Below are 24718 nucleotides of genomic sequence, written 5' to 3' on the forward strand. Positions count from 1 at the left end.
GGTAGAGTCGACGCTGACAGATGTAAAAATTTACATAGTGACGCTTGTTAAAATACCTTGTTTTATTTTATTTATTTTTGCTCTTTTATACCCTATTAATTTTTTGCTTTTATACAAACTTGTAAACTTACAGTGAAAGTGACGGTGAGGGAGGGTGGGAGTGGGAGGGAAGAAGAGAGGAAAGAAAATGAAAGAAAAAGATTTTTAAAAAAATAATAGAAAGGAAGAGAGGGAGAGACAGAGATAGAGAAATAAATTTTATATGAAAATTAATATTAGGCAGCAGGCGGTGCCTGCGTATGTTGGAGACAACCTTCGACATTTTCCGGCCAGTCGCAAACATTTTCATTCGGATTGAAAACTAAATTTACCGGGCACGGCATATGATGTTTGCGCTCACCCTCGCACATATAATACATCGTGCAGTCGTTTTTGTCGGGGTGGTAGGATATGTGATTGTCCTCCTCGTCACAAGTTACTTCGTTGGCTGTAAATAATAATTACGTTATTATAATTATCATTATTATTGTTGTTGTTGTTGTTTAACATGGGTCACGAGTTGTGAAAATGCCTTTAAATAATAAAAGAAAGGTTGCTTACGGTCTTTGGTGGTGTACTTTCCGCTCCTGGAGCTGGTCTCGTAAGGACCTTCGTACTCTAGTTTAACTGAGTAGTTTAACAATTCATTTTTCATCGTACTTATCAGAGGGTATTTCCCCGCGCCGCAGGTACCGCGGAAGTCGTCCATGTCCACGGACCAGACCATTATGCCACCGAAGCCCTCCTCCTTCAGCCAATTCATCTGAGTGAGAAAAAAACCCAATCGTTTTTTTAAATGATAGGAATATAAATACATAATTGATAATTGATAATAATTTGTAACTAATGAGTAATGAGCAATATAAATATATAAAGTCACATGTTAGAGTCAATGCTAGATCGCTCAATAATCGACATATCATTTCCCATTGGGATGAAGATTTATCAATTAAATTGTTACGGGAATATTTGTGTGCGCATGCGCTAGTTTATTTGTAAAAAATTGTGTGTAAGGGCCGAAAATACTTTACATTATTTTGGGCACACTGTAAAAAATCGGGAGTAAATTCGTGATTACGGATTTTATATAAATCAAAATTCTCTTCGTCCCTCAGAGTTCCGGAGTCAAAAAAAAAATTAATAACATTCACTCTGATTCAGAGTTTTAATGTTAAAATAAATTTTCTTTTGGAGTAAATTTTACTCCGAGGGAATTAAATAAACCAACAGTCATCCGCTCCGCATTCACTTCGTATTTAATTCGAGTTCATTCTCCAAATTTTTTACAGTGCGGACTATTGTTTTTTTTTTGACTTGCTATCAGTCATATCAATTAAATGTTTGCTTTGGGCGATGGTAAGTCAAAAAACAATATGTGAAATGTATAACTAATAATTGAATGTAAATGAATGTTTTTTTATATAACTATTTGGTTTTGCGCAAAGGTTTGTTTGTGTAGTATAAATTACCTTATTAATAAGACTTCTCTCGTCATCAAAACCGACCCATTGGTCATCTCTGTATGCGAACGGCACCTGCTGTTCGCTGTCCCACACAAGGGTCGTGTTGTCCTCGTTCAAGAAACTACACACCTAAATAAATAAAAAGTATAAAGTAAAATGATATTTAAATATTTATAACATAAAAAAAATACAAGAGCGGGATTTAAAAGTAAACTATACCGATGTGATAAAAATAAAATTTTTTTAAAATAATAATAATAATAAATGAAAAAAAAAAAAATGATAATAGTGCACGGCACGAAAGTAAATGCAACGAAGTATTATGTGAATTCTTGTCTTAATTTCCATAGAAAGTACCTCGTAGTAAGAGAGAAAGCCAGACTCGTTAGTAAAGTTCCCAGGAACTCCACCCCCGGAGGCTGGTGCACCGATGTCAAACTTGTCCTTGTCTACCAGTGTGAAGGATCTTCCGTACGTAGGCATTCCTATCATTAGCTTCTCCTTCGGCGCTCCCTGTTTCACCCATTCGCGAGCACTGTAATCCTATTTTCAGTGGAAATAATAAAAAAACGACATTGAATTTAAATTTATAAATAAAATTTAAGGTTTTTTTTTCGACTCTATGCTAAATAACAAACCAAATACATTAAATAATGATAAAGTGAGCAAAAATAAAATTTATTTTTTATCGTGAGAAATGAAAAGTTTGAGTTTAGGAGAAAAAAAAAAATGATAAATGCTGAAGTTAATAAAAAGTCGTGAAATGCGAGTACAAAGAGAGAAAAGTGTTATAAATAATATTAAAAAACGAGTATATATATACGAGTGTAAGGATAAATATAAATATATAAATATGTACATAAATAAAAATAAATAAGTTAATGAAATAAAATAAAATTTTTTTCTTACCACCGTGAGTTTCTTTTGGTAACTTGTGGCGCTTTCTAAGGGGTAGAGTGGACTGTTGTGCCCAACTTGCCTCTCCCAGTGTCCATGGAAGTCATATGTCATTACGTTTATAAAGTCCAGGTACTTTGAGATTTCAGGGACGTCATAACTTTAGAAATAATAATAAAAATTTATAAATATATATATAAAATGTGTAAAATCTTTTTGAGGAGTTTTAATAAAAATAAAGAGACAAAAAAAAAGTTGAACAAATATTCTATAAAGTAGTTTTGAAAAGTTATTACAGCGCGAGTAAAGCAATTTAAGCTTGAGAGAAGCATTTTATATCGAGATGTAGAGTAAGATTATTTACCCAGCGGCAATGGCTTCAAAACTCGCTGGTACTGCCGCTGAAAGAATCAATTTAGGTTGGCCAGAGTCTTTGGCTTCGCCTTCGAACGCAAGTCTCAGCTCTTTCAGAAGATTCACGTAAGCGGCCTTGTCGTCTGTACCTCTAAAACATCCAATACACACACATATATTTATATATATACCCACATACATGTGAACATGCACGGAAAAAAATTAATCGTGAATGCAACATGATGCAGTCCTGGTAAATAAACATGATGAAATCATGTTGCATTCACATGATTTGTCATGTTTCGGCTACATGATAGTCATGTTGCGGTAACATGAGAAAATCATGTTGCATTCACATGATTTGTCATGTTTCGGCTACATGATAATCATGTTTCGGTAACATGGGAAAATCATGTGAATGCAACATGATTTGTCATGTTGCGGTAACATGAGAAGATTATGTTGCATTCACATGATTTGTCATGTTTCGGCTACATGAAAATCATGTTGGTGCCACATATTGTCATGTAGCCGAAACATGACCAATCATGTTGGTGCCACATGATTATCTCATGTTACCACAACATGATTATCATGTGAATGCAACATGACAAATCATGTGAATGCCACATGATTTTCTCATGTTACCGCAACATGATTATCATGTAGCCGAAACATGACAAATCATGTGAATGCAACATGATTTTCTCATGTTTCGGCTACATGATAATCATGTTGCGGTAACATGAGAAAATCATGTGAATGCAACATGATTTCATCATGTTGCATTCACGATTAATTTTTTCCGTGTGTGTACTTGAATACATAAATTTAAAAATATAGACATTAATGGACAGTACAGTGTGAAAGGTAATATATTAATGGTCCTTGCTCGTCTACTTTATAGTTTTAGCTTGACATTAATTTAATCCATAGAGTACTTACCGCGGATATTCCCAGTCGACATCGAGACCGTTGAATTTGTACTCCCTGAGGAACTCGATTGCCTCATAAACGAACTGATTCATACGGAATGTATTGCTGGTGAGTTCTTTGAATGGCGTTGAGCCGAATGCCCATCCGCCGATTGCCAGTAAAATCTAATTAAAAATTTCATCGTTTTTTTTTAGAAAAATTGTTCTTGTAATTTTTCGTCCAATGGGTTTAGTAATAAAATTATATCCCCGGTTCTTAATATACCTCTGATCAATATTTCACTGCTACTCTACATTGCGAATAAACTCGCAATTATTTCGTATAATTTTTCATTAAAATAATGACAATATTATAACATTTATTATCGAAAATTTCAGCTGCATTGTCAGTTATACTTAAGTTAAAATACACTTTAGAGAGTAATTTAAAAGTTTTATATCTATTAAGCTATAAAACAAATCTATTTTAAAAACTTTTTACCAAATCCGTTTATAATATTTGTCTTTTTATGAATTAAATGAAATTATTTTTTAAAAAATTCTTAATCCCGATAAATCAGGTGAGGATCTATACAACTTTCGGTCTATTGTAATGTGATAAACTTATTTATCGCCGTGAGATAACTAAAAAATATATAGGACATGAAGTATTAGCTTATAAATTTATGTTTTAAAAATTTATTTCGCGACGGCATTGAAGGTTAATGGATCTGCGGATCCTTTCATAGGACTACTATTGTTGCGGCGAATTTAATTTATTATTTATTTTTCTAAATTTATTGCCAGATGGCGGATAGGAAGTGGGTTTTAAAAACAAAAACTATTTACTTTCAAGTCGGGATTTTTTTCCCTCAGTGCTATTAGTCGTTGATACATCTCGGGATCCTTCTCGTTGCCCTCCACGAGCAAGTGATTTTTCAAGGTTGCAAATGAGTAGACAACGTGGGTGCAGAGAGTCGGATCAATGTCCTCGGGAATAAATCTTCCAGCACCCCCGCGTTTGTGCGCCCAGTTTGTTAAGTAACAGAATGTCAGTGGCTCACGTTCTAAATAAATTATTATTGTTATTATTATTGTAGGGGTAAAATGGGTCTTAAAAAAGTATGATTAAATAATTTTTTTATTGAGCTAAAAAAAAAAAAATTAATATGGGACCCAATGGATTTTGTAAAAAAATAAAAATTTATAGAAATTTTTATTCTCTTAGTACTTTTGTACAAAAAAAAAAATTATGGATTAATTTGAGCAAAATTTTCAGTAAATTATTTATTATTTGATAGTTTTGATTTTGAAATTTTTATGTAAAAAATTTAAAACGACTCGAAATTTGCCTTTGAAAACTTTCTATAAGAATTTCCAGTCTAACTTAAAAAAAATATTTAGCCCAATTTTAAAATCAGTGCAGCCAAATTTTCAAAAACCAACATTTAAAATTTTTCACTCTTGATTTTTTTATGACCGATTTGAATCAAAGTAAAAATCAATCCTAAAAATTTTTTTTTCTGCAGCCTTATTTTAGTTCATAAATAATTGGAAAATGTCTGTTGTATGTAATGACATGTACATGGGTTTCAAAAATAGTCGCCCAGTAATTTTATGATTGACAGTTCGATAACGTCACAATAAAACGACGAACTGTCACATGTCACTAAATACTATACATTCATTATTATCGACTTTTAGTCCCAATACTTAAAATTATATCGCAACTATTTATCCAACCTCATAAAATAAAATTAACCAGTGACTATAAATAGAAACCAAAAATATTTAAATCCAGCGTAAAATAAAAGTTGAAAAATAATAACCTCGAGGCGTTGAATTAATGACTAGCGATGTCGGTTTCGACACTTTTTTAGCCTTGCTAACAACTTCTGAGACAGCGATCTTGTAAGGCTCTGGTTTTTTAATGACAACTTCAGTAATTGTCGCCGCGACGGCACTCCAATCAACGTCTTTAGCTTTGACGCCGCGCGAAACCCCGTTAAGTTCTTCTCTCATTGCTCCTATCAGAGGATACCTCACATTTCCGGGGCACGCGGTCCCATTGAAGTCGTCCATATCTACTGTCCAAACCATAGCGCCTCCATACCCCTGAGCCTTTATCCACTTCATTTTACCTCTAATTGACCTCTCGTCATCAAAGCCCACCCACTGGTCGCCCTGCACCAGATACGGCACTTTCATCTCATCGTCCCACACATAGGCCGCTCCATTCTGCAGCATCTCGCATATCTGACACAAAATTTAACCATTTTTTATTTAATTAAAACTTTCTTATCTAAATATTTTAACCATTCGTTTGTTTACCAACTATTTTATTGATTTAATTACAAGTCAATACTTTTTTTAATTAACTTGTATTTTTTTTTCTATACAAAAAAAAAAGTTTACACAAAAGCTCAACATGTATTTCCACAAAAAAACCAACTTCGATTCTAGATAACAATCTGAAAGTTTATTTTAAAAAATAGGTCAGCCATTTTTTTTTACCCAACTATTGCAAAAATTTAAACATGAAAACTCTGCTGTTATTTTTCAACAAATAATTATTTTTTATGCAAACACAATAAATAAGCAAATAAAAAAACAACTAGACAATTTAAAAGTAAAATAATACTTTGAAACAAATTACGGAAGTAGACAATTATTTAAAAACCGCAAAAGAATTTAAACCATTATCGTTAAAAAACTATTTACTGTTTACCTTTACTGTTATTATCATCGCTATTATTATTTAGACATGAAATAGACGATTTCTTTAAAGATATAAAACTAATAGGAATATAAATAAAATAAAATAAGAAAAACTTTTCCGAAGTAACGTAAGTAAGAAAGCGAACCTCATAATAGGCCAAGAATCCTGACTCTTTGGTATACTCGCCGGCTTTCCCGCCCCCACTTGCCGCGGCATGGACCCGGAAGTTGTCTGTATTGGACAGCGTAAATGATCTCCCGTAAGTCGGCATTCCGATAACCATCTTTTCCTTGGGAGCGCCCAGTCTGACCCATAGTGCAGCCGCATTGTCGACACTGAGCTGCTTCTGCCACTCGGAGTCCAAGGAAGAAGCGTAGAGCGGAGCATTGTGACCGGTCTCGCGTTCCCACTTGCCATGGAAATCGTATGCCATCAAGTTTATGAAGTCCAGGTAACTAGGATTATTAATTACCGGTAATTAATGGATTGACGGAGTATAACCAAGAGGGTGAGGGTGAGGGTGAGGGTGAGGGTTCAGAATCGGTAGTCGGCAGTCGGGAGTTGAGAATAGAAGCAGGGGTTGATAGACTGGATGGGAGTTTATATGGAGACAAAGATAGATGATGAGGATTATTTATACAGTCGAAGCTTAAATTACGTGCGACACAATGTGTCTGGATAATTATAACTGTTCCTGATGCTTCTGCCAGCGTATCCTAGTACACATCTAGGGGTAGAGCAGAGTGGAGTGACTAGCAACCGGAACTTTGATAGAACCGGACTATCGCCATAATTCTATCAATTAGCGATTCTACCACTTGATCTGGGACGCGTTTGCTGTCGATGTTGATTTATTGCACCTAAAGAGCTGTCTAACCAATTAGTACTGGTGATTACCTCGCTACTGCCGGTACATCATATCCGCTTTTCACGTTGTCCGGGCCAACTGGTACTGCTGCGGTCAACAATAGTCGGGGCTTCTTTCGTTCTTGAGCTTCTGCCTCGAAAGCTTCCCGTAACTCTGTAATTGTTTTTTTTAAATATTATTAATTACGTTAATTACTTAAATTATTAATAATTATCATCCTCGACATCGTCATCAATAATAATAATAATAGTAAAGCCCATCAATTAATTAAATCAGTGATTGATATTTAAATTTTTTTATCTCGTGTACTGATAGATGCGAAATCCGTCGTTTCATTTTCGGATTGAACGTTTTAATGGATTGAGATTTTTTTTATTTTTTATTGTAATTTAATTAATTGACATATTGACAATCTATTTTAAAGTCTTGAAAGGATCCTATAAAAAGGATTGAAGGCGGAAGTATTCGCTTTAATGCTTTAATCAACTCGTTTATAATTGGTTTATTTAATTAGTAAGCTTTCAGTATGGATATGTATATATATGTACCTTTTAAAAGCAGAACGTAGTTCTTTTTGTCATCACCGCCCTTCGGATACTCCCAATCGATATCCAGCCCATCAAAGTTTCTATCTCGAAGATAAGGTATCGCGCTGTAGATAAATGTCTGTCTTGCGTAACGTGTCGATGACATGTCTTTGAACTTTTGCGTTCCAAAAGACCATCCACCTATTATATTTCATTATTATTATTTTTATTTATTTTATTATAGCTTTTGATTACATTTTTTCGATACTAATTACTCTGAAAATATATTTTTTTTATCATCCTGTGACTGTAAGGGTTTATTTTGTAGCAAAAGATCTAGTTATTTGATAAATTTATATATATTTTTTTAATTAAAAAAATTTTTTCATCAGAAGCTATTTCCCACCAGATATTTGGGCAATTTATTTATATTAGACTAAGAATTGCAATTTTTTTAAAAATAAAATATTGCGGGATTTATTTTTTAAATATTTCAAAAAAAAAAAATGCCAGTTACAACTAGCAATTTTTTTTTACGTTTTTCAGTTACAAATTCAGGTTTCTGTAAAAAATATATAAAAAGTATACCAAAACTCATGAAAATATGAGGATGACAAAAAATATTTATTTCGGCAAATTCTTCAGGGGTCCGTCGTGCCCCGGTCTACCCTATGTAGAAACGTGGGATCTATAAGACACCATTTTTCAGACAAAAAACAAAAATCTTTGCGTTCGAAAATGCTGTTCTTTGTATAGAAAAAAAAAAATGGGGCAAGACGGTCAGTCAAGACCGTGGGCAGTTTTGAATTTTCATTAAAAAAAATCTGTATATTTTTTTCATGTTTGTTTTTTTAATTAAAAAAAAAACTGGAAAAACTTGATTGAGGTAAAATGGGCCACGAATGTCAAAAATATTTTAATATCCGCACTGTCCGAGCTGATGAATTTTTTTCACCCCACCCTCTTCATAATTTTTTTTTGTGTAAAAAATGGCGTCTCATTTTACGCCCAGTTTTTTATATAAATTTTTATACTAAATTATGAGAAACTTTTATGAATTTTTGAAGTCCAAACTTATTCATAAATAAGTTACAGTATATTTTACGAGAAAAGTGATCCTCAGCTAAAGTTAAGTGACATAAATTTAAGTTAAAAAAAAAATCAAAATATAACCGATTATTGTTTAATAAACGGTGGAATGAACTCGAAAAAATATTTGCAATTAATCATTCCGACACTTGGTAAAAAAGTTGTTCGAAAACGAGTATAAGCCAGTGATCGATTCCTGGTTTATAAAAAGCGATCTCTTTAAATATTACTTACCGATAGCAAGAAGAATTTTCAAAGATGGATTAGCTTTTTTCAGCGACATCATTTTTTCATATAGACCGATCTTTCCGTCCTTAGTCTCGTCATTGGACTCAAACGAAGTCAATTTATTTTTTTTTAGCCACCCAAACGCGTAAATTATGTGCGTGCATAATTCCGGCTGGATGTCTTCCGGCATAAATTTGCCGATTTTCGTTCTGTACTGTGACCAATTTGTGTAGTAACACACAATCTAAAAATATTTAAATCAAATAACCAACTTTACAAAGTGACAAACAGTAAAAGTACTTAGCAAGTTTTCAATTTACTGTTTTATTTCCCGGGTAAAAAAATTTCAAGCCAAAATAACAATAAAATTTTTTATCGGCCGAAAAAAGGCCCAGGTAGTGAACATAAGACTGAAAACTGGCTAGGCCGAAAAATAGCCGATAATTAGGCCTAATAAAGACTCAATTCATCGACCAATTTTCGGCCTGTTCATGAAGAATCTCAAAATTTCGGTGTGTTTTCAGCCAAATTTTGGTATTTTCCAATAAAATTCTATGACTTCGGTCTTTTTCTGGCCAAATATTTTTACACAGGAATTTCCTCTACTTTTTTGCAAAAAATAAATAAATAAGAGACAAAAAGACAATAAAGTGATATTGTATCTCGACATTTAAACCGCGTCGTCTTATATTTCAGTTAATTTATATAAAGTATAAGGTTCTCTTATAAAGCAATACTAATTTAGCTGAAAAACATTTTACAAACTGACTTTTGCTTCTCTTTGATCACTGTACCTTGTAATCATTTGACTTGCCACTGCTACTGGCAGTGCTGTCGCTGGTTGGCTGAAGCTCATTTTTCGTGTTCTTTGTACCCAAACGATTTCGCGTGACTTTGAATCTGTTTACACTCGCTGAGACTTCTTGATCGCTTGTCAACGAACCTGGTGACGATGTCGTTGGCCTGCGAAATCTCTTTCTCGCACCTGATTGCCCATAATATTTATCATTTAGTTACAACATTTAATCGTTCAATCCTCTAACCATCCAACTATTTTTAAATTTCATACTCAAATTTACTGTTACGATAAAATTATTAAAAATGGGGCTTTGGAAATAAATTTTTACAAGCAACATAAATACTGTCGCACCTTCACCGTCAGCTCTGCTCGTCTAGCAGAATAAACTTTGTTTTTAAATATTCTCTTAAATATTTCAATGGGTTTGAACACCCGTGAATTAATGCTTCACCTAACATGAATAAATATATTCAAGAATAACTTATATACATATATTTATATAAATGTTTTACTATATATGCATACACATGTTCGTATGAATAAAAAAAATTTATAAAAAAAATTACGATATACGGTAGCAATTTTTATGACCCGTATATTAGGCAGGATAAAGTTACATTGTCCGTAATAGTTTATATCGATGTACATAAAATCCTTGTAAATCCTTATTTTACATTCAAGACATTAATTTTTATTTTGTTCCATATTTTTTTTATTTTTTTTTTACAATAATAATAATAATATATTTAAATTTTATTGTTACTACTTGTGATATTTTTATATTAAATTACGTAATTTAAAAACCTTACGTCAGAGATTTTTCTTATCAATATTTGAGAATAAATTTATTATGGAAATAAAATTTATTTAAAAAAAAAAAGAAATTTATAATCAAGAAAATTAATTAAGAATCAAATATTCTAATAGTATTATTCTGCGGCGTATATTGATTTGAGAATCAAGTCAAGTAAAGGGAAATAGATATAAAAAAAATAAAAAAAAAAGGTTACACAATATAGAGTATAAAATAACAGGCGTTACCTTCCGCATGATTGGTAACTTCGACAAGTAGAAATAGAAAAGCCAAGCAGATAAACGCAGCCGTCCTTGTTGTACCAGACGACACCTGGAAATAAAAAGAAAGTGGTATGGATCAGTGAATACTCAAGACGTAATTTACTGTCTGACGTATAATAGACATCCCAGAGACTCTAAACTCGCGAACGAGAGTTTAATATTTTTTTATATGGATTTTTAAAATAAATTTGAATCGAGTCTATTTTCAGACAGTGCCCCCACTTTTGGAAAATATTCGACGACTTTCAACTGTCATAAGTGTGTTCACATTTTATTAATTATTAAAAAAATAAATTGAAGCATAAGTTTAAAAAAGGGCAGCTTAGTTGCGATTTCGACGAGAAATAGATTTTTGAAAAAATTACTTACAGTTCGGATGAAAATTTCAAACCGAAATATTAATAAAATTTTCTCTCGCCCGAAAAAAGGCCCAGGTGGTGAACAGAAAATCGGAAACTAGCTCAAAAACAACCGAAAATAGGCCGATTCAATTTTTTCGGGGTGTTTTCGGTCAACTTTTGATCTTTTCCATTAAAAATCGAGGAGTTCAACGAGATTTCGATCAGATTCAGGCCTCTTTGAATAAAATTCAGTGATTTCGGGCAAATTTAGACTTTTCGGAGTCAAACGAAATTTGTTAAATGAATTTTAGCTTACAAAATTCGAAATATAGAAGTGACATGAAGATTTTACTGAAATTTATTTAACGAATTTCGTTTAACTCCTACTTGATTGCTACTACGTTGTCTTTTTTTCAGTTAATGCTTTATTTTTCTTCTAATTCATTATTTAATAAAAATTGTAATACCGTTATGACAGATAAAAGTCATTGAATAATTTCAAAAAGTAGGGGGGGGGAGGGGAGGAGCATTGTCTGAGAATGCCCTTAAAACTCAGTAATGATTAAAGTTAAGATAAAATTACGTAAACTTTATGCTTGATAAAGTTATTCATAATATGAAAATATACAATATGAATAGAGAAATGGGTAACGTCTATCAAAAGTTATTTTACTGACAAGCATATTGTTTTATTAACGGGAACTTATCAAAAACTTAAATTAGAATTTATTAATTAAATATATCGGAAAATATAAACCCTTTAAAGATGGCGGGTAAAATTAACCTCTTCAAATTTCTTGCATATTAAAATCAATAGGGACTAAATGGGCCGCAAAATTTTTTTTAATTTTTTAAACGGAAAATATGGACACTATGGGGTAATTTGAACAATTTTTCCAAATACACTAATAATTCAACACAAAAATTTGTTAGAATAAAAATTCAATTTGTTATTTTGTAAGGAGTTCAATTTTCGTGCATTGCAATCAATTTATTTTTAATTAGTGGCTTAGGAACTGAAAAGTAGAAGTATAAAGAAAAACTATTAAATTTTTTTTGTGAGACATCCATTTTGCCTCCTTTCTATAATTAGCTGGATTTCAATATGAAAGACATGTAATTTTGCAAATGATAAATGTATGTTGGGTAACGAATGTTGTTTCATATATGTATATGAGTATAATGAATGTAAGTACTTATAGAAAATGATATGTATTAAAGTATGATAAACAGAGATGAAATAGAGGACAAGATTAAACAGAGAAGACACACAGCAAACTGTACTGTTGATTGCATCGACATTGTCTCTCGCCTTTTCATTGTACTTCACACCATCTATGCAACAATGTGGCTTAGTAATTACAAACGTATATTCATTTTCATTGGTAGCTACTAGCTGGGGCTGACTTGTTGAGACAGCAGTCGGTTGTCGTATGAGTCAAGAATAAGAAGAAAAAGGGATCTCCTCCTGTTTTGTTGCCACTGTGAATGTGGATGCTGGTGATGTTGATGTTGAGTATAAGCCAACTTGAGACAGGTACATCTTGTACAAATAACCCCTTTAAGAGCTAACTAACGATCCGGCAATTTGTCTTTACAGACTTGATAATAGATTCATTTGAGAGCTTGATTGTCAATCAACGGGTCCTGTATGCGTTTATTATTATTTATTTATTTTTATTATTATTATTAATAATAAGTTAATGTTATTAAATTTGGTATCGTTACAAAGGTTTTGACTTAAAGTCGTGCTTTTTTATGGTTTTAACTCTTTTTAATTGCCAAATATCGAGATAATTAAATTTATTTATATCGTTTGAATTAAATTTAAATTACGCGGGAAAAAAATATTATATTTATTTTATTTAAATAAATTAATATTTTAATTATTCTGTTACTGAATATGACGGAATATATATATAGCTATTATATATATATTTAAGAGAACGAAAGAAAAATTTAGTCTATCCCATATCTTCTAGAATAATAAAAATTTGACAGATTTAATTTGGTATCAGTGAAAAAAAATATCTTAGATGACTGATAAAAAAAAAATTTGACCGTGTAGATTTTCTTTCAAGAACCTCGTGATTATACAATAATCGAAATCAACGTTTTCGAATTAATGATGAGATTTGTCTCATAAATTCCAATGAGAACAGAAATGAACAATAGATTCTACAGTTAATTTTAGAGTATAGATTTTGATAAACAGTCAAATTTAAATCATATTTAATAAATTTGGTAGAAATACTAGGGTAGGAAGCTCGTTATTAATATTTTGTGATATTTTCGTTCACCAAAAATATTTTGCTAAATGTCAGGGAAAATATTTTCATTAATTCAATTATAGAAGCTGTATATTTTCATATACATTTTTCCCCATTAATTACGTAATATTACGTAAGAGAAATTGGAGCGAATTATAAATATAAAATATCAAGAATGGTTAAAATATCTCCAATAAGAATATTCCATTTATTATTTAAAAGAAATGAAATTATTATGTAAATTTATATCAATAACTAAAGTTATATAAGATCGGTCTTGATATTTTTGTCGTACATCTGGGTAACTTTTCAGTCAAGCGTATAAATAATTAAGATATGAAAATTTAATTATTTAATTACCAATGATAAAAATAATTAATTTAATTGCATTAATATCTGAATTTCAAAAAAATTTCCGCGGTAAATTTAATAAATTTGAATCCCTAATAAAAAATTAGAGACGAAATTATTTAAATTTAAAAATTCTGTTTACAATTTTATGTAAATTAGAAAATAAATCGTGATGCAAAAAAAAAAATTTGAAACCTGAATTATTCAGTTCGCGATATTTTGTCTTATATTTAATGTACGGTATTACATTAGACTAATTACTGTAATTTTTAATCAACCCCGGGCTCTTAAATATGGAACCAACATCACGAATTAATAATTACAGAATTTTATTTATTTTTTTGGTGTCTTAAAATGGTAATTAATTAAATTTAAACTAATTAATGCTGAAAATTTAATTTGAATTCATCCAATTAATAAATGACAAGATTTTAATTTTTTATTCCCAGTAAAAATTTATATATTATCACTTATTACTGATTCTTAACTAATGAATTATTAATTTTTATAAGAACAAAATTATTTAATGATAGATTTATAAAACAATGAATCATTAATTTGTATTTTTTTATTGAATAAATGAAAAATAAATCAAACAATTGTAATTGTGATTACTGATTAGTGTAATTTTCATCTTAGATAATAATTGATGTTTTAATTTTCACATAAAAAAAAAGTCGATAATCAATCGATTAAATAAATTTTTAATAGTAATGGAATAATAAATTTTATTTGAAATTCAATTTAAAACAGTAGTCATTTAAAATTTATAAATTATTTTTTTATCGACTTTTAAAAGAAAAATTTATTTAAATTTTTTATGGGGACTCAAAATCACGAATAATTTTCGTGTAACTGTAAATATGTTTTGATAACTTTTGCAAGTCTTAATAGATACTGAGAAAAAATTTCATACGACATTTCTTTAGGTAAATATCTTAATAAAATTTAAATATGACCAAGACAGGTAAACTTGTTTATGAATAGTGCCGCGGAAAAAATAATTTAGATCTACGACCTAAATTCCGTATTCTACTTAGACTTGCATATAATTTTTTTTTTAAATTATTCAAATCTTTGTAGATAAAAAATAAAAAGAGCAAACTATTAAACTGAAATTTAAAATTTTGACTTCAACAGAATTTCGGAGTCTGATAAAAAAATAATTTTAGATCTGCATCTATTTAGTGATGACTAGATAATTTTCAAATTATGAAATATAAATTATATTTTAATAAATTTATAACTTTGAGTTACATAAAAATTTTTACTGACCATCAAAACTGAGAGATTGGGGCAAGTTGGTCATCACTTGCAATGGGTTCAAATTTTTCATACGAAAAAATTTTCTTCATTCATTGAAAAATGTGGCCAACTTACCCCATTTTTATTTTATCCAAGATTATTTAAAAATAAAGACAAAATGTAAACTGGTATCGCATTTTACCCCAAGTTTTCTATAAATTAAAATAATTTTCCTAGTTACTAAAATAATCTGTTTGTTTTAAATCAATTTAATTTTCGCGGCTTATTATCGAAAGTTATAAGCCGTAGACGTGCATGCAAGCAAAGTTGCTGGCATATATATTTCGTAATCCATAAACTAGAGTGATAGTCATAGTTTACAATAATGTATTATAAATATATAAATCAATAATAAACATAAAGCTTTTTTCTCGAATGACGCAGCGATTTATTTAAATAATTAATAACAAAGTGAAAGATGTGGAATGCGTACAACCTTGCGCGCCTTGCTAATCTACATTTTATTACATTCGTTATGCAACAACTCTGTTGAGAGACACCGCAGCATCTTGGAAGATTCAGAAGCTCTGGGAGTTGCTTCAATGAGAAAAAGATAAAGAGAAATGCTTAACGGAAGAAAGATGATAAAAAATAAATTAATAGTTAATACGAAGAAAAATAAAGTTAAGAGAAAGATAAATAGTCCTTTTTTTTTTTCCTTTTTTGTGCTCTCAGTGATCTCAGTAATATTAATAAGGTAAGCAAGTTCAGGATAACTTTTTTATATTTATTTTCATAAACATTTATTAATTCATTTTCTTGAAGAATCGCATTAATTATGTTTGTATTTAATTGTTATTTCGAGTTTATTATTTATAATAATTATAACAAACGGTAAATAGTCATTTCAAAAATTACTTACATTTTTTTTTCAGTCATTTTTTTAATGCTTGAGGTTGAATTACTGTTTTATTTTTTTATGTCACATAAAATTATTTTATAATTTTAAATTAGTTGACTTCAAATTTTTTTAAGTAAAAATTGTCTATTTATTTAAAAAAAAATTTACCGAATAATTTCAAAATTTAGAAATAAATGAAATAAATTTTTAATTTTTTAAAATTTTTTATCAATTTTTGTAAAACAAAATTTTGATTTCGTATTATCTCTTAATTTTTTATTTACAAATTTTCAGTTGCCTTCAGAGTTTCAAAGACGAAAATTTGAAAAATAACAAATTTATGATATTCAAATTTATCTGCCAGATATTTGGGACGAGAAGAGACACAATTTTAAAAAACAAATTTTTTTTTTATTAAAAGTTCATTTTAAAAAAATGAATTCATCGAAAATGTATTAAAATTATATTCACAATTTAATTTATCAGCTCAATAATTTCGGAATAGTATTTTTATGAATGTAACTGTGGTGCAGTATAATGATAAAAATAAATCTGGATTTTCGAAGGCATTTAAAATATAAATTTTAAATGAAATTTTACTCATCGAAATACAAGTTCCATTGAAAAGTATTGAAGCTTGAATGCATAGAAGCCTTTTTTTGAATAAATAATATCACAACACTTTGCTTTGATGTCCGCAAAAAATTTTCAGAATGCAATTAAATATGTATCCGTTTATATATTCCCTATTTCCAATTTTAAAAACCATCCCAATATTTCTCCATCCAATTCGAATATAATTTTTTTAAATAATATATATAACTGAACGACATAATAGTCTATGGCAGTATATAATTTTAATTATTATAATTAATCGTATTTTTTACTAGTTAATATACAATGCAATTATAGCCGAGTAATAGAAGTTGTATGTGTTTAGAGTTATCTAGTCTCGTTACGGTAAATAAATCACTGTTTGAATATAAGCAATTTATGTATTATTGGTAAATGTGATAATCATAGTTATCGCGACAAAATTTCTCTATTCTCGATAAATGTAAATAACAATAATTAATGTTTATTTATAATCATGTATATTAGTAATAACTAGATGTGTCCTAATAATTTTAACTTACAAATTACTTGCGTCGAATCCGACAATTTGAATTTTTTAAAAATTCAAATTAATTATCAGTTCGCGGATTATCTTAAAAATTCGAAGTATTCATAACTGTTTTATCCTCCATCTCAAGTTTGGTGAAATTTTAATACTCGAAATTTAAACCGAATATTCAAATTTCAATCAATAGTCCAAAAACTTACAAATTATTCGGTTAAAAAAGTTCAAATATCGAAAATCAAATTTTCATACTGATGAGACTCAGAAAATCGAAATTTTGACTATTTTTAAGACGAATGTTTTTTTTTTAAAAAAAAATCCCAAATTGTCGGAAATTCAATACTTTTGTACCAATCATTAAAAGGAATAAATTTTCTGGAAAATCCTTGAAAAATTTCTATTTTATTTTCCAATTCCACCCCATGATATTTTTATTTATATTTCTACTCATATTAAAGTTTTAGGTCCGAAAAAGTTCAAAATCGTCTCGAATTTCCAAGTTCGACATATCGAAATTTTTGAATTTTTCTTTTTACCCCAGTGTTGGAACCGCAAAAAAGTATAAAAAAGCCATTTAATTTTGTTTTAATGGCAGGCCATAAGCAAATAATATCGAGACTTTGTTACGGTTTAAAATAAAGGTAATATAAAATAGCGTATTGTGTTGGGAATAGAACCACCGCCACAGCCATCACTCGTGGCATACATTTTATTTGCCACCGTTTATTGCCAATTCTACAGTTCTATTCTCTTCTGCCAGCTTCAGGCTATTCACTTGACGACTGCTGGCTTATACTTTTAAAGCTTTTGCACGTTACACACTCTATACTCTTTACATATATATATATATACCTGCTCTACATTGTACAGTTTATTCTGTATTCTGTATTCTGTACTTGATACCACAACACAGCGGGTGAGCTAAGGATCCAGTGAGGAAGAAAAGGAGTAATGCCTGGTCGTTGTCGTTACCCTCCTGAATTTTCTTTGGTTGGAAATTCAACCGAGTACTTGCTCGTTTGTACTCCCACTTTGTCTCGGGAAAATATATGCTCTGAATTTACTATTTGCATTTTATATGCAGGTAATATGTATTTATAAAATGACTTTAAAATAAAAAAAAATATATGTATAAATGTATGCATATATATTTATAAATATGTGAAAATAAACTGACGTTATTAAAGAATAATTTAAGCATGACATAATAAGTTTTTTAACCAAAATCCTCTTGCATTTTAAAGAACTCGTCGTCGCCTCTTCTTGAATTTGAATAAGTAATCATACTCCCTAGTGCTTCACTTTTCATAATAATAAAAAATAAAATAAAATAACGTGTGGCGAAAAGAGCTGGGAAAGGCTCTCGCGGTTTTACCGATTCTGGAGTTCCTATTTCTCGGGACGTTTTTTATTTCTTATTTTTCCCCCATTCAGATCCTACAGAATGTATGAAAAAAAAGTAACCATTTTTTTTTTTCGCAGTTGACATGAAATTATTGCAATTTATGGGAAAATAATTTTGTTGAATTAAAAATTTTTATGTTTTCGTTATTTTAATACGAACATAGTTCGAGATAAACAAATTATTTGGGATTTATTATTTTGTTTATATTTGGATGTAGAAAATTTGAAAACGAGATTTTGAATCCAGAATGTACCAGAAGATTTAAATTTTAAATTGCGCGGAATGTTTTCAATATTTTTGAAGGTTTCTATGTGACGAAATTTCGTTCCATTGTGAATTTTAAAATTAATTACGGCAAGTAAAAATACTAAAAATATCAAAAACTGGTTTGCGTGACCTCTTTAAATTGAGCTAAAAGTAATCAACTGTGGAATTATTATTTTTTTTTCTTAAATAAAATCATTTCTTGATGACAGCTGACAAAAATAAAAATTAGCGTTTTTTGGAATGACCCTAATATATTAGGGTGGGGGGGGGGGCAGAATTTTATAAAAAAATTTTAATGACTTTATTTATGATAAAAACAATTCATTTTATCTTTCACCCTTTTTAGGCAGTAGTCGATTTTGCCCGCAAAAAATAAAAATTTTCTTTTAACGACAGTTGAAAATTTTTTCTATTCACTTTGAATATCATTAAAAAAAAATATTTAATGTCTTTGAGTCCCCAAAAACTCAGTATTTCCTTAAGTACCCCATTTAGATCCTCCCCCTCCCCTCCATATAAAAAAAGTCTACATAATTTGAAAATAGTAAAAGGTTGCATGAATGTTTTCCTCAATTTGAAACTAAATGCATAAGAATAAGATTGTTTGGTAAAAGGAGGGTATTAAAATTCATGGATGAATAAATATCATGTAATACCATATCGAAGTTATTATCTTTGTTTTAGTCCGCCGGTTTTACTGCTGGTTCTTAATAAAGTTCTTAGCTGGATTGTACTCCTATCTCGACAATTCTCTTTACCGGTATATTTTTTTTATTTTTCCTTTAATTAAAAAATAGATAAAATAAAAATTTAATTAATGACACAAAAGAGCAGAGAACAGAGATAAAGACAGACAGAGACGGAACTCTCAGCCAGAAGCTGAGAGCAAAGCTCGGTGGGTGTAATTTTTGAGAAAGCGTTTCTTGAATTAAACCGGTACATTCACTCATCTTGGAGAACAATTTTTATCTACTTAGCAGGCCATCGAGACTACAGCCAGAAAGTCGGGAGGAAATTTATAGACCGTGTCGACTTGGCGGAAGTAGGAAACCAAGAAAGAAAAAAAACTTAAATAATAATAAAATAAAAAAACTTAAAAATTCTTTCATGACCTGATTTTTTTTGGTCTTTCATACTTTTGGTACTTCTTCTGGTACTTGGTACTGTGCAAAAGATTCTCCGGATGACAACGTACGTCTGGAGACGACACTCGATGGGATATATATTCATATAAGTCGATCACCCAAACTGGACGTACAAAGTACGCCACTACGGTCACATCTATACCTCTACGTATTTTTTAATATATATATATTTATATATATTGTAGGATGTATATAAGAAAGACGTCAACTTTGAAAGTACCGTTCATTCCCACCAGCAGCTTCTATCGCACAGCTTTCCTTTTGATCGTCCAGCGTTACGTTTACTACTGTACGTTCACGGCTCGTTTCTTATCATGAAAATACCTCAGTGCATCCACAAATATACGCTCGATAATCCAAGTAGGAAGTGACGGATATCGATGAAAGTGTGCATTGATTTTTACATCTTTTTTAGTTTTATTTATTTATTTGCCTACTGTTTTATATATATGTATTTTTTTTTTAATTTTGCAGTGATGTAAAAAAATGTAGATGCGGTTGAATTTCACTACTCAGTTCATAATAATGAAATTCAATCCTACCTTGACCTCCAACAAATGCGGCTGACTTAAACGGGAACGATATCACTTGAGATTTATTAATGCGTCATATAATGTCTAAGTATCTTGTCATATTATTCCTTTGTCATTTTTTATTATTTTAATTAAACTATTTTTGTTATTAAAATTTATTATAGATCGGCAATAGTTCATTTTCCAGTCGAACTTATAGTAAAAAAAAATAAATAAAATAAAATCATTAAAGTTTGTAAACATCGTAAAAAAAAAAAACAAGAAATTAATCATATAAATTTCTAAAGGTCGTTTACTTGTAGTAAAATTAAAATGTTAATTATCACAGTGACCTAGCGTGGGTTTAAAAAAAAAATAAATAAATATTAAATAAAAATTCCGTGCTACGCTGGTTGGTTATCCGTGACGTATATATACGTATATACGAATATATGTCTAAAACATGATAAAATATTCAGATGTTACGTTCTCTGGATGCGATCAAGCATCGAGGATCCGACGTATCGTCCACATCACGAATAAAAAGATACTTTAACGACGTAAAGAGAAAAAGAGAGAGAGAGAGAGAGAGAGAAACCAAGAGCTTGCTGTCAAGTAAAAGAGAAATAAATAAAAGAGAAAGAGTACAAGAGATTGCTTTCTAATCTACATAAACTATTCGCATGCAATTCTCCGACTGCTACTAAGTAATAGTGATAATAATAGAAAATAACAGTAATAATAGTAATTATAATAATAATTAATAAATAATAGAAAAAAGTACGGGTTCAAGTAATTAACGACAGTGAAAAAAAAAGTCTTGGAAAAAAGTTTAATTAGTTAAATAATTCTCGCGAAATAATTGCCGGGCATTTAAACACTTTGTCGTTTTAAAATGCTCGTAAAAATAAAAGTAAATAAAAAAAAAAAAAAGAAATTGTCGGCTTTGTTACGACAAGCGGTGTGAAGCGGACAGCGATATTTCTCGACTTATATAAGCTTACATGTTGGGTTTAAGGCAGGCAAGCAGGCAGACAGTCCGGCTCGCCGGCAGGTGAGTCTTTGCCTGGAAACAACCTGTTGACCATTACATATCACTCGGAGTATATATTTTAAGTCCCTGACAAATTTACCGATATAACAATTTCTCTATTGCTAAATAAACATCTAGACAAACATGACCCATCGTCCGTCACCTATCACCCATTAGCTAATCGATGTAAGCATCGAAAAGTAAAACCACCATTTTCTACTATACCTCGAAAATTAAAAAACAAAAGGAAAATAAAAGCTCCCTCAAAGTTAAACTTTAAACTTGACTCGACAATTTTCCCGTTCAATTTATCATCCGAAAACTTTTCTTATTAACTTTTGAATAAAAAATCTTTTTTTTACGACATTAATTAGTGACGTCGAAGCTAATTAAAATATTATCCAAGTTAATTAGCATTAATTAGAGTATCAAAGTTCAATTGATGTTAAAAACTATTTCAAAAAATTACTTTAAACTTTTTTTATTTATCCATCAATAATAATAATAATAATATTATATTATAATTATTCGGCTGCTCAATTTCAGAACACAGTAGGGAAAAAATTTTTTAAAATCAATTTTTTAGTATTTTTGACTCATATTTCAAAAATTTTATTTTTGTCAGTTACTGTGTTTTGAAATTAATATTTATATGAGAGGTATTATTTAATATGCAAAAAAAATGTCATAAGATAATTATTGATGCGGCTCACGAGTGTTTGATCGTTTTCACCACTTCCGGTGAGGGGTTACGAGTAACGACAAAAAAAGGTAAGAAATGTATTTGCTTAGTAACTTATGAAATATATAAATGTACCGTATATACATATAAATTTTTTTTTTTTACTCAACACTTGTCGTAAATGTATACGAGTACATAAGTGTATGAAGAAAGAAACAAGTTTAACGTTTTTGTAAAAAAAAAATTATATACACATATATATATAAAAAGTAAGAAGTAAGATTAAATCCATTATAGGTTACGACCACTTTCATCAATTTTCTTTTTACCTATTAAAAGACTCGTCTTAAACATATGTAATGACAAAATCCATATAATAGCAGTAGAACTACACGATCCCGGTATGTGGAGCTGCCAGTAGATTTAAAGTCGTCTTGGCTACTTTATAAACGGATATAGCATTAGATTTAATGTTTGATCTTATCTTTCGGGAAATAGGTCGAATTTAGTAAAGCAACTAAAGTGGAAATGGGAAAATGGCTTTTTTAAAATACCTCCGAAAAAGTTACTGAGATTAACAACAAAAAGTTTTATATATATATATAAACATAAACATAAATAAAAATAAAAATAAAAATACAGCCTCGAGTACGAAACAATTGTATTCTATTTTGTACAAAACATATGTAGCTACCAAGTGCTCACGGTAATGTGCTTTCACCGAGCAAACTGAGCACACCAAGTATATTCCATTGCTCCATTTTACCCTCTCCAAGTAAAGTTATACACGTAGTTGCCAACAACCAGATCTTTACACTCTATTCAACGGCATTGAGATAAAAAAAAATAAATAAATAAAAATACTAAAACGTGAACGGATTACTAAAATAAATTCGGTCTAGTTTTAAATATCCCGGTAAAATAAAAAAAATATAAAATTAGCGGGATGATTATAAAATATTTTTAAAAACCTGCCAAAATTACGTATCATCGGGTTATTGAACGATGAAAGTGAAATCCAGATTTGTCTGATAGAAAACGTGCAACCGCAAGTGCTGGACCTGTTTCAAGTTCTTGCTCAATTTTTTTTGTACTCCATTTTTAATAAAAATATTTTTTATACTTTTTGGGCACGTAACCGAATTTCCTCAGCAACTACATCGTTATTTAATCAATACTTATTTAATATACCCGACATAAAATCCATTTTACGTAATTAAGTTTTCAAATTTATTAAATTCGAATCGACGCGGGAATAAATTAATGAGCATGCGCCTTAGATTTAAATTCAAACTTACCATTTTCGACTGGTTTTTCAAACTTCGTTGTTATAAATATCAAACTCTTTTTTTGTTTTTGTAACTTTACAGTGATTGCGAAATTTGAAAAAAAAAACCTTTTACACTAAAATTAATAATGATAAAAAATTATAATTATTCAAAAATAAAATTTTGAATCACCGCATTTCACTTTTTTTTATTTGACTCACGTTAATAAAAATTTGAACAAAACCAAAAATAAAAAAATATAATAAATAAATAAATAAAGTTAGTTATTGATGTGTAGGGTATCGGGCGTTGTCTAACACTGACAGACGTTCAGGAAATACTGAAACTATCATTCTCAAATTTAGTACTTGCTCGAGCAATATTATAGACAACAATTAAGCCGCCTTTCATTTTAACTATAGTGGTGAACACCGTTATGTTTCTGTGTCGCGATCCCCACCGTCACTATCACTTTGATGTATATATATGTATATATATATGGTTTTTGATGTGGATGTGGGTATCTAGACACTGCAAGTGTAAGTGTATATTATTATATTATATGTATGTATACAGTCCCAATGAAGTTAAATGGGAACGCGAGAGAGTGAAACGTCGATCCTATACTTCGCGAATGCATTTATAATGTTTACGTTGACGATGAGGGACATCGAACCAGAGTTAAGTGGTGACTGACAACCAAAAAGAGAGACGACTGTCTGCAGATGGATTTTTTTAATTTTTTTCTGAGCTATTGCTTCTTTATGGCTTCTTATCAACCGTTTGGACGTCACATTTAAAATGAAAAATTACTTTTCTTACGGTTCATTAATTATGAGAAACGATGACATTTTCTTTATATCACTAGATATCAAATTTTTCAACTGGTTATTTGATATTTTCATTTTGATTGGAGAAAAAAATTCAAATTTTCAAAATTGGAGTATAGGCATAGAAATTTTATTTTGTACTTAAATTTGCATTGACTGTAAAAAAAATTGCAAAATTGTAACGAGTATTCCAATTTCAAATGAGTAATTTTTTTTAAACTTAAACTTATAATTAATTGAATAAATTTAAAAAAAAAATAATAATAATTTGCAACCTTAAATTAAAAATTTATGCCCAAAAAAAATTGTTTGATTTTCCTACTCATTCATTTACACTAAAGAAATCAGTAGTGAATTCGAAGCAATTACAGATT

General features: G+C 29.9%; 1 protein-coding gene across 1 annotated transcript; it reads right to left on the reverse strand.

The window, feature by feature from the left end:
• Positions 1 to 165: 165 nt before the first annotated feature.
• Positions 166 to 23896, reverse strand: LOC130662943 (probable chitinase 10). Its single transcript, XM_057461930.1, has 16 exons — positions 23545 to 23896; positions 10939 to 11023; positions 9893 to 10083; positions 9105 to 9342; positions 7803 to 7982; positions 7284 to 7407; positions 6532 to 6841; positions 5497 to 5923; positions 4517 to 4734; positions 3699 to 3853; positions 2764 to 2904; positions 2412 to 2559; positions 1860 to 2045; positions 1509 to 1631; positions 601 to 802; positions 166 to 487 (listed from the first exon to the last, which is right to left on the reverse strand). The coding sequence occupies exons 1-16, from the start codon at positions 23545 to 23547 to the stop codon at positions 276 to 278; spliced, it is 2943 nt and encodes a 980-aa protein (XP_057317913.1). The 5' UTR covers positions 23548 to 23896; the 3' UTR covers positions 166 to 275.
• Between the last annotated feature and the right edge of the window lie 822 nt (positions 23897 to 24718).

Source organism: Microplitis mediator, chromosome 2 (genome assembly GCF_029852145.1).
Source record: "Microplitis mediator isolate UGA2020A chromosome 2, iyMicMedi2.1, whole genome shotgun sequence".
NCBI lineage: Eukaryota > Metazoa > Arthropoda > Insecta > Hymenoptera > Braconidae > Microplitis > Microplitis mediator.